Consider the following 12,229-nt stretch of genomic DNA (forward strand, 5'->3'; position numbering starts at 1 on the left):
GTGAGTGCCAATCATAAAAGTTGTCATAGACAAGTGAGTTCAGATGGGAGGGAAGTGTGTGTTCTTAGGCTAAACTCTCAGAGGGCACAGGGCTTGGTATGATCTCTTAGAATAAGCACAAAAAGCTCACAAGGAGGGAATAAATCACCAGCTGAGGGGGTAGAAGTACTGTGAGCCACAAAGTATCAAATGCAAAAGTCAAGAATTTCACCTTTAAAAATAGAGGTTGAACGCAAAATAATCTTAATCGTATAAAATGTACCTAGACCCTCCCTGCACAAATCATAGTGCCTTCACTGTGTCTATCCTACTTCTTCTTCTTCCTCCTTCTCCTCCTTTATTATTATTATTATTATTATTATTGTTGTTGTTGTTGTTGTTGTTGTTGTTATTTTACTCAATGTCTGCTTGCTTGATAGTTCTAAATTCTGAAATTCTATAATATGCCCTTGGCCAAAATCCTCCAACTTTGTTCCTGCTTAGAATTTAATTTCCTTACTCTGATTTCTTTGTCTAGTTCTACCAATGCTTTATGCTTTGCCTGAATGGACTCAAATGATGTGTTATTCTACCTCTTCCCATGGAGTGTGTGAGAGAGAACACAAAATATCAAGAGCTCCAATCTTGAAAGTTAGTTGATATGGTTTAAAATCCCAACTCTATCATTACCTCTGTAGCCTTGGAAAACTCAGAACTTCTTTGAGTCTCAGTTCTCTCTTCTTTCCAATGTGGGTAATAATTTACAATTGACAGAGTTGCTATAGTTGGAGGACATATATCACAAATAGCATTTAGCACAATTAATGCAATTAATAACTCTTATTATAATTATTATTCCCACTATTAGTATTTCTGATGTAATGAATGGAACAATTTAATGAAGTTCTGATTAACTTTGAAATGAATATTTTGCAAAATCAAACACATTGTGACCTGATGTCCCCTAGACTGTTGAAGATGAATAGTAATGGGGAGGTCACAAATTTTATGATTTCTTTAGAGCCAGAAACCAAACTTAAAAATAACCACCAGAACCGGACAGCAAAGAGAGACATAACAGGTTGGAAAGATTAGCATTAAGTGTTGTTACAGACTGGTGAGAGTGACTATGCTGATTATTATAAAAAGGTCTGACTACTTTTTGGTATCTAAGGGAGAAGTAATAGACAGAAGCAACAAGAGGGAGCACAAATTTGCTCAGCCTAGTCCATCTGATTAATCAGTCTCTACCCAGATAACACCATTCAATTCCTCAAAGACTTATAAAATATTCACTGGGTATTCAGAATGTAAAAAATCCTAATACCAAATGAATTTTATTATTGATTTTATTACTTTGAATTAGGCTTTCGATTATAGTTGTAAACCAAATGAGATAATCACTTAGATTTTCACTCTTTAAGGCAAACTAATTTTTTTTTCGATGTTCTTTTTTACCAACAGGATATGCTAGTCCACTTACTGGAATAGCAGATGCCTCTCAAAGCAGTCTGCATAATGGCTTGCACATCTATATGAATGGAACTATGTCTCAGGTACAGGGATCTGCCAACGATCCCATTTTTCTTCTTCACCATGCATTTGTGGACAGGTTAGTAGACACTCTTAGTACATTATTGATGTTGAATGCAGTGTGACTTTAGCTATTACAAAAAAAGCTAAGGAATTATGGTCATCTGTTGTCTCAGATCAGGTTCTCCCAGAAACAGACTCTAAACTAAGAATTTGGATGCAAATGTTTTATTAAAGTGTTTTAGTAAAGAGAAACTAGTAAGAGAATGGGTAAACAGGATAAGGAGGAAGAAACCACATAAGAGTACAATTTCAGCTGAAGTCCTAGACTCGGCCAGATCTTGATAGAATACAAAGTACATCTCAATTTGTCCTGCCTTAAGACAAAGGAACTGAATTTTTGGACTCTCATATTAAACAACTGTCGGCTACAGGTTGCCCTGAGGTAAGAGTTGTACGGTTTCCGGGCACTAGCGATTCAAGACAGGCTATGTGGCTCCAGTGCCCAGGGCAAGACTTCCAAAGGTTGCAGGGCATGTAGTTAAGAGTAAAGCATGTAGAAATCAGGGAGGTGGGCACACAGAGCTGGAACAAGGGATCTAAGGCCATCTGAGCAGGACACTAATACGGTACATCATATCAATATTGTTTTCCTCTTTGTCAATGATATTGTTATTTCTTCTTTTTCAACCTCAAGGCCTCACATATAAGTAGATACAGTTTTTGATCTCAACCATTGGCCTGAGCATTATATGAGTATTTCTCCAGACAGGAAGCACTATGGCACAACCATGCTGTTTAAAGATTTAATTCTTCAGGTGCTTTTTCCTCCCTTATTAACCTTCTTCCATTACATGCAGTGTCTTAACCATATAGATTTCGGACTGAATCATAGATGACAATAGGATAGCAGAAAAGAAAATACAAGGAAGAAGATTAGCTGTCTGTTTCTGAAATTCTTCAAAAAGAGAGGAGGAAAAAAGCATTGAATTATAGCAGATGAATCTAGAGCTCTTTTTGTCCCCTCTAAGATAATTTCCTCACAACTGTTAATGAATAAGGGCACAGATTTATACCTGCCATTAAATAATAGTGTCATTCTCATTGGAAAATATAACAGGATCTATTTTTCCTGTTTTAAAGATAAGGAAACTGAAACAGAAAATTAGAAGTTTTACTCATCTTATCACCATCTCCACCTCATTCATGTTCCTAAGAACATGAACATAATGCCAAATAAGAAAGTGAACATTAGCATGGAAGATTATTAGACAAATTTTTGTTGCCTTCATGGCAACTCTAATATTATAGGAATTAAGCAATATCCCAAGTCAACTTTTATTCAGAAATCAGTTTTAAAAGTCAGTTTTTAAGAAAGTGTAGGGTCCCATCATTGATCCCATCATGTATGGGCTCCTAGGTCCCATCATTGATCCCATCCCATTCTGCCTCCAGGGTCTCTTTGTGGACCTCACTGCATGTGGACTCATGGAATATGGCCCACTCTGCTAAGTCTGTTCCCAGATTGGGCCCTTCCCATCCCCCAGTCCAAGGAGACCATGAACACCGACTATGCAGCCTGAACCAAAACAATTAAATAAGGTCACTCTACTAAGACCAGGAGACATAGCAGCCCTACCTAATATATAGAAACAAACCAACAGGCAGCCAAAATGGGGAGACAGGAGATTAGATGAAGCAGAAGACTGACTCAGTGAGTTAGAAGATAAGGTAGTGGAAAACAATCAGAACAGCAACAAGAAAAAAAAAAATCAAAAAAAATGAGGCTAGTTTAAAGGGCCTCTGGGACAACATCTAGTGTAACAATAGCTTCATTGTAGTAGTGCCAGAAGAAAAAGAGAGAGCAAGGAATTAAAAACCTATTTGGAGAAATAATGACAGAAAACTTCCCTAATCTGGCAAAGGCGATAGACATACAAACCCAGGAAGTACAGAGAGCTCCATACAAGATGAGCTCGAAGAGGCCCACACCAAGATGCATCAGAATTAAAATGCCAAAGGTAAAAGACAAACAGAATTTTAAAAGCAGCATGAGAAAAGCAGTTAGTTACCTAGAAGGCAGCTCCCATAAGACTGTCAGCTGATTTCTCAACAGAAACTTTGCAGGCCAGAAGGGATTTGAATGAAATATTCAAAGTGATAAAAAGCAAGGGCCTACGACCAAGATTGCTCTACCCAGCAAAGCTGTCATTTAGAATTGAGATAAAGAACTTCTCAGACAAGAAAAGTTAAAAGAATTTATCACCACCAGTATTACAGAAAATGTTAGAGGAGCTTCTAGAAGAAGAAAGAGAAGAAGGAGAAGAAGAAGAGGAAGAGAGAGAGAAAGAAAGAGGAGGTGGTAGGGGAGAGCAAGAAGAAGGGGTAAGAAAAGAAGAAGAAAAGGTCAAAAATATGAATAATAAAATGTCAATAACTACATTTCTATCAATAATTACTTTCAATGTAAATAGATTAAATGCTCCAATCAAAAGATATGGTGGCTAAATGAATTTTTTTTAAAAAAAACCCTTACATATATGCTGCCTATAAGAGACCTACTTCAGATCAAAAAATGCAGAGACTGAAAGTAAAGAAATGGAAAAACAGAGACAAACAAAAAGGCAGGGTAGCAAGACTTATACCAGAAAAAATAGACTTTAAAACAAAGGCTATAACAAGAGATAAAGTAGGACACAGTCATCCCACTTCTAGGTATTTATCTGAAGAAATCGAAAACACTACCTCTAAGGGACATAGCCAAGATATGGAGGCTACCTGAGTGTCCATCAATGGATGAATGGACAAAGAAGAGGTGGTACATATATAATGGAGTATTACTCAGCCACATAAAAGAATAAAATCTTTCCATCCATCACAACACGGATGGACCTAGAGGGTACTGTGCTGAGAGGACTAGGTCAGACAAAGACAAATGCCATATGATTTCACTTACACATGGAAACTAAAGAACAAAATAAACAAACAAACACAATGGAAACAAACTGATAGATACAGAGAACATTTTGAGGGTTACCAGATGGGAGGGGGATTGGAGGACTGAGTGATAAAGGTGAGAGATTAAGAAGCACAAATTAGTAGTTACAAAACACGGGAATGTAAAGTAAAGCATAAGGAATATAGTCAATAATGTAATAACTATGTATGGTGTCGGATGGGTACTAGACTTATCGGGGTGACCACTTTGTAAGCTATATAAATGTCTAATCACTATGTTGTACACTTGAAACTAATATAATATTGTATGCCAACTGTAAATGAAAAATCAAAAAATATATATTAAAAAGAAAAAATAGGTCTAAAGAACAAGGGCAAAACATATAAACAGTAACAAATATGGTAGATATTAATTCAGCTATACACATCAAGAGTCCAAATACACCAACAAAAGAGAAATTATCTGATTCATTTGAAAAACAAGACCCAAGTATATGTGTCTACAAGAAATTCGCTTTAAATATAAAGACATATATAGATTAAAAGTAAAAGGATGGAGAAAAATATACCATACTAACACTAAACAAAAGAAACTAGTAGTAGCTATGCTAATTTCAGAAAGAGCAGACTTCAGGGCAAGAAAAGTTATCAGACGTAAAGAATGGCAGTATGTAATGATAAAGAGATCAATTAATTTATATTATTTTCCCAGTGTTGCCATATAAACTTCCATAAAATTGGTGGCTTAAAGCAACAGAAATTTATTCTTTCACAGGTCTGGAGGCCAGAAGTCTTGAATTCAAAGTAGGAAAGTGAAGGAATTAAGAAGTACAAATGAGTAGTTACAAAATAGTCACAGGGATGTAAAGTAAAGCATAGGAAATATCGTTGACAATATGGTAATAACTATGTATAGTGCCAGGTGGGTACTAGACTGTCAGGAGGATCACTTCGTAAATTATATAAATGTCCAACCACTATTCTGTATACCTGAAACTAATACAAAATAATATTGAATGTCCACTGTAATTCAAAAATCAAAAAAAAGAGGTGGAAAAGTGAGGGAGAATCAGAGGTTCAAATTTCCAGGTATAAAACAAGTCCTGAGGATGCAGTGCACAGTACAGGAAATATAGTCAATAATATTGTGATAGAGTTGCATGGTATCAAATGGTTGCTGGACTTATCATACTGATCACTTTAGATATACAAATGCTGAATAACTATGGTATATACCTAAAACATACTATTGTATGTCAGCTATGTTTTAATAAAAATCTTTTTTTAAAAAGTGTATAAACTCCAAAATTATCATGGCAGTAGAACATTATAACCACCTATACTCATATATAAAAAAGGGAAGAAAAGGATTAGAAAAAAAATCTTACCAGAAAGATAGATTGAACTCTTTTTACTGAATTCTTTTTTATAGTGTATTGTCTAGTGAATTTTTAGCATTTTTTGATCTTTAGTGTCACCCCATTAACTTTAAAGAATTCTAGATTTCCTAGACACCTTGATGCCCTCTAGGCAAGGAATTAACAATCTATGGTTTATAGGCCAAATCTGTCTCCTACCTTATTTGTAAATAAGGTTTTGTTGGAACACAGTCACATTCATTTCCATACTGTCTGTGGCTGCTTTCACACTACAATGCTAGAATTGAGTAGTTGTGACTGAGACCGTATGACCCACAAAGTAGAAAACATTTAATTCCTGGCCTGTTACAAAGTTTGCTGACCAGTGCCAAACCACACAATTTCATATTTATACCAGATAAGAGAAAAAAGTTGGTCTTTAGCTAGTCCACCTATACCTATGTTTATAGAAAACGCTGTAATTGAATTCAATGTCTAGAGGCATGTTTGTTTAACAGAGATAAAGCCATATGCGGGTATACAGCTTTTAGATGCCACTTTGCCACCTTTGAAAATTAAAAATCTCTTCCCTCTTAGAATTCGCTGCTAAATCTATCTTAATATTAGATAACTGTTTGATTATTAAAATAACTAAAAACATGATCAGCAAATGGCAAAGTAATTTCTCATTTAGCCTACACAGCCAAGCTGATGAAGATTCTGGAGCTGGAGAGGAAAGCGGCATCATTATAAAGAAGGATAGAAACATGTGGATTGCACTAGAATATTGTGGCGCCTGACTTTTCCTCTCAAGCCTCCTTTAAAGACTATATTAAAATATTTTAGATTTAATTTCTTTTAAATTAATATAGAAATTTTAAAATATAAATGTATAAGCATATATAAATTTATAATAAAATTTAAATTTACATATAAATTTAAAAATGTAAATTTAAAAATATAAAGCAAATTGAGGGAAATTACCTAAAACCTGTTTCACCATCTAGAAAAAGCTGAGAAAATTTGGGAAACTATAAAAAGGAAAAAATTAACAAAATAAAGGAAGTCTCATTCTACCATTCTGTTCTTATGTTTCCAGAGAGGGAAAAAACATAATATTTGTCTTATATATACTAAAGAATTGTTTTTGCACATGATTCTGTACTTTTATGACTTAATAATCTATCTTAGACATATTTCCACATCAATACATGCACATCTATCTTTTTCCTTGTAAAAGCTTTATAGAATTCCACTGTATGTCAAGACAATGAGAAGACGAGCCACAGACTGGGACAAAATTTTGCAAAACAAGCATCTGACAAAAGATTGTTATCCAAAAAATACAAAAACTCTTAAAACTCAACAATAAAAAAATAAATCCATTACTTGCATATCGGTAGCTTAAAAAATGAATCGAAGTCTTTGGATACCTCATCAAAGAAGACATAGAATGACAAATAAGAATATGAAAAGATACTCCATATCTCATGTCATCAAGAAAATGCAAACTTAAATGAGACCACTCACTGCACACCTATTAGAATGACCAAACTCTGAAACACTGACACCACCAAATGTTGGCCAGGATTTGGAACCACAGGAATCTCATTCATTGCTGGTGAGAAGGCAAAACGTTATAGCGACTTTGGAAGACAATTTGGCAGCTTCCTACAGAATTAAACATACTCTTACTGTATAATCTAGCAATTGTTCTCCTTGGTATTTACCCAAAGGAGCTGAAAATGTATGTTCACTCAATAACCTGTACATGAATGATTTTAGAAATTGTATTCATATTTGCCAAAGCTTGGAGGCAAGCAAAATGTCCTTCAGTATGTGAATGGATAAATAAACTGAGATATATCCAGACAACAGAATATAATTCAGCACTAAAAATAAATGAATTATCAAGCCATGAAAAGACATGAAGGAAACTAAAAAATATATTATTAAATAAAAGAAGCCAATCTGAAAAGTTTACATACTGTATGATTCCAACTGTATGACATTCTGGAAAAGCCAAAACTGTGGAAACCATAAAATAGTCAATGGTTGCCAAGGGGGTTGTTCAGGGGAGATGAATGGGCACTGCATAGAGGATTTGAGAGGCAGTGAAAATACTCTGTATGATATTATAATGATAGATATATGTCACTATACATTCGTCCAAACCCGCAGAACATACACCAAAAAAGTGAATCTAAGGTAAACTACAGACTTTCGGTGATCATAATGTATCATTGTAGGTTCATTAACTGTAACCATGTACCACTCTAATGGAGAATGTTGATAATGGGGGAGAGGACACATGTGTGAGACAGCGGGTATATGGGAAATTTCTGTATCTTTTTAATTTTGTCGTAAACCTAAAACATCTCTAAAACACAAACGAAAACAGAAGTAAAGCTATGGCCTAGTTAACATTTGAAATAACTGAAATTAAGGTTGCTAACGCCATACTGTTGTTGCCTAATCTAATATCAGGCAAAGCACCATTAGGTCTCTGATAAATAGAAACATAGAAAGAGGGCACAGACAAATCTCTAGAAACTTCCCATAAAGAATACAATTTTAAAATAAAACATGGTATATCCATACAATGCAATATTATTCGACTATAATATGGAATGAGATACTAATATGCGCTACAACATGGATGAACCTTTAAAATATTATATTAAGTGAAAGTAGTCAATCACTAAGGATTACATACTTTATGATTTTTTTCTATGAAATACCCCAAACAGGCAAATGTATAGAGACAAAAAGTAGGTTAGTGGTTGCCTAGGTCTTTGGGGTGGAAAGAAGGATTGAGGGGTGACTACTAAGAAGTACAGGGCTCCTTTTGGGGGTAATGAAATGTTATAAAATTAATTGTGGTGATGGTTGAACAAATCTTGTGAATCTATTAAAAGCCACTGAAATGTACACTTTAAATGGATATATTATATGCTAAGTGAATTATATCTCAATAAAAAATACAATTTTTAAAATATTTATATTAATGACATTCATTTGTACAAATTTAACCTAGGGAAGGTTAAGTATCTATCTTAATTTGAATACTTTTCCAGTGTAACTCATCAATAGTAACTAACAAATAAAACTAATTATTTTAAGCATCTCTCTTTTTATAAGGTGAAAGAACAAACCTTTATGATTTTCCAGGATCCCTCTAGAAAATTATACAGATAGTTTTAGGTATAAAAGATATTCTTAAACATTTTTAAAAATATATTTAGGACCTAATTTAGACAAGGCAAAAATCAAAAACCTTGTCTGAGGAGACTTGGCCACTTAATTGAGATATGATTAGGCGTGACTAAGAAAAAATATTTGGCTCTATATTTAATCTAAGTGTTAAGAAAACATTTTAAAATAAAAAAGAAGTTTACAAGATTGTAAAGGATCTTAGTTCTTTTATAAGTGGAGATGAGAAAACTTTGTTATTTTTTCTTCCTTAAATCGTCAAAAACATAATAAAGTTAACTTAAGTGCAGGGGATTACTCTGGTTAGACATAGAGTCTCTGCTATTTAAAAATTAAAAAATAATCCTTTATATTGTAGGCAAAGGCAATAAGCAAATCAAGGAAATAAGAATATCAAAACTGAGCATACTTTACTAAGATTTTTTTAACAAATTACATAAATTGTTTCAAACTTATGTATTATAAACCAGGTCAAATAAAATTTACTTTCCTACTTTTATACATCACTAGCTTTTTCATATTCTGGAACAAACTATTTTAGGGTCTCCATAAGATCCACACTAATTTCATTATAACAGTAAGATGCTATTAACATGCAATATATTCATAACTGCTATATTTAAATGAATCAATGTTTATTTTTTTAATTAGTTAATTATTTATTTAAATGAAGAAATTATTTTAATTTTTCTTCCCTTATCTACCTCCCACTCACCTCTCCCCTCTACCCTCTGGTAACCACTAGTCCACTGTCCATGTCCATGAGTCTCTGTTTATTTGTCCTGTTCATTTGTTGCTTTTAGATTTATATCCCACATATAAAGTGAAATCATGTGATTTTCAATCTTTTCTGTCTGGCTTATTTCGCTTAGCATGATTATCTCGAGGTCCATCCATGTTGTCACTAATGGCAGTATTTCATCTCTTCTTATGGCTGAGTAATATTCCATTGTATATATGTACCACAGCTTCTTTAGCCAATCATCTATCGTAGGAAACTTTGGTTGCTTCCATGTCCTGGCCACTGTGAATAATGCTGCTATGAACATCGGTGTGCAAATATCTTTTCGGATTATGGGTTTTCAAGTCTTGTGGTAAATACCCAATAGAAGGATCAATTCTTAGTTTTTTGAGGAAGCTCCATACTGTTTTCCATAGTGGCTGTACCAATTTGCAGTCCCACCAGCAGTGTAGGAGTGTTACTTTTTCTCTACATCCTCTCCAACATTTGTTATTACTTGTCTTGTTGATTATAGCTATTCTGACAGATGTGAGATGGTATCACATAGTGGATTTGATTTGCATTTCTCTAATAGCTAGCGATGTTGAACATCTTTTCGAATATTTGTTGGCCATTCGTATGTCCTCTAGGGAGAAGTGTCTGTTAGATCCTCTGCCCATTTTTTGATTGGATCATTTGTTTTTTTGTTGTTATTGAGTCATATGAACTCTGTGTATATTTTGGATATTAGGCCCTTATCAGAGGTGTTGTTTGCAAATATATTTTCCCATTCTGATGGTTGTCTCTTTACCTTGTTGACGGTTTCTTTTGCTGAGCAGAACCTCTTTAGTTTAATGTAGTCCCATTCATTTATTTTAGCTTTTACTTCCCTTGCCTTTGAGGTCAAATTCATAAAATTCTCTTTAAGCACAAGGTCCTTGAGTTTCGTTCCTATGTTTTCTTCTATGCATTTTATTATTTCAGGTCTTATATTCAGGTCCTTAATACATCTTGAGTTAATTTTGGTGTGTGGTGATAGACAACAGTCTTGTTTCATTCCTTTGCAGGTGGCTTTCTAGTTTTCCCAGGACCATTTATTGACGAGGCAATCCGTTCTCCACTGTGTGTTTTTGGCTTTTTTGTCAAAATTTTTTTGCCCATATAAATATGGGTTTACTTCTGGATTCTCAATTCTGTTCCACTGGTCCGTGTCTGTTGTTTTTTTGTTTTGTTTTGTTTTGTTTTTGCCAGTACCATGCCATTTTAATTACTGTCACTTTGTAGTATAATTTGAATTCGAGCAGATTGATGCCTCCAGCCTCGTTCTTTTTTCTCAGGATGGCTTTGGCAATTCGGGGTCTTTTGTGCTTCCATACAAATCTGATGATTTTTTTTGTTCCATTTCTTTAAAAAATGTCGATGGGATTTTGATGAAGGGTGCATTAAATCTGTGTAACGCTTTAGATAATAAGGTCATTTTAACTATGTTGATTCTTCCAATCCAAGAACACAGAATATCTTTCCATTTCTTTATATCTTCTTTGATTTCTTTTAATAGTCTTATAGTTTTCATTACATAGGTCTTTCACATGTTTTGTTAGATTTATTCCTAGGTATTTATTCTTTTTGTTGCAATTGCAAAAAGAATTATTTTTTCTACTTCTTTTTCTTTACTTCATTATTAGAGTGTAGGAACGCTATGGATTTTTGAACACTGATTTTTGCATCCAGAAATTTTACTGTATTTGCTTATTGTTTCTAGTAGTGTTCTTATGGAGTCTTTAGGATTTTCTATATAGAGAATCATGTCATCCGGAAATAGTGACAGTCTGACTTCTTTGTTTTCTATTTGGATGCCTTTTATATCTTTCTCTTGCCTGATTGCACTTGCTAGCTCCTCCAATGTTACATTGAATAAAAGTGGTGATAGTGGACAGCCTTGCCTTATTCCTGATCTTAGAAGGAAAGTTTTTAGTTTTTCACCATTAAGTATAATGTTGGCTGAGGGCTTGTCATATATGGCCTTTATTATATTAAGGTATTTTTCTTCTATACCAATTTTGTTAAGTGTTTTGATCATAAATGGATGCTGTATCTCATTGAAGGCTATTTCTGCAATTATTGATACAATCATATGATTCTTATTTTTAAATTTGTTTATGTAGTGTATCACATTAATCAGTTTGAGAATGTTGAACCATCCCTGTGCCCTTGGGATGAAGCCCATTTGATCGTGGTATATAATCTTTTTTTTATGTCGCTGTATTAGGTTTACGAGTATCTTATTTAGGATTTTTGCAACTGTGTTCAAGAGAGGTATTGGCCTGTAGTTTTCTTTATTGGTGTTATTTTTACCAGGTTTTGTTATCAGGGTAATATTGGCCTCATAAAATGAGTTGGAAAGTATTGCCTCCTCTTAGATTTTTTGAAAGAGTTTGAGGAGAATAGGTATTAAATCTTCTTTGAA

At 33.9% G+C, this 12,229-nt stretch overlaps 1 protein-coding gene across 2 annotated transcripts in view; it reads left to right on the forward strand.

Moving 5' to 3' along the window:
• The window catches only part of TYR (tyrosinase), an 89,234-nt gene that overhangs the window by 34,616 nt on the left and 42,389 nt on the right, over positions 1 to 12,229 (forward strand). For both annotated transcript variants that reach the window (XM_011363280.2, XM_011363278.1), the window contains exon 3: positions 1,444 to 1,591. In XM_011363280.2, coding sequence (XP_011361582.1) covers positions 1,444 to 1,591 — 148 coding nt within the window. The remainder of the gene's footprint in view (positions 1 to 1,443; positions 1,592 to 12,229) is intronic.

Source organism: Pteropus vampyrus, unplaced genomic scaffold (genome assembly GCF_000151845.1).
Source record: "Pteropus vampyrus isolate Shadow unplaced genomic scaffold, Pvam_2.0 Scaffold84, whole genome shotgun sequence".
NCBI lineage: Eukaryota > Metazoa > Chordata > Mammalia > Chiroptera > Pteropodidae > Pteropus > Pteropus vampyrus.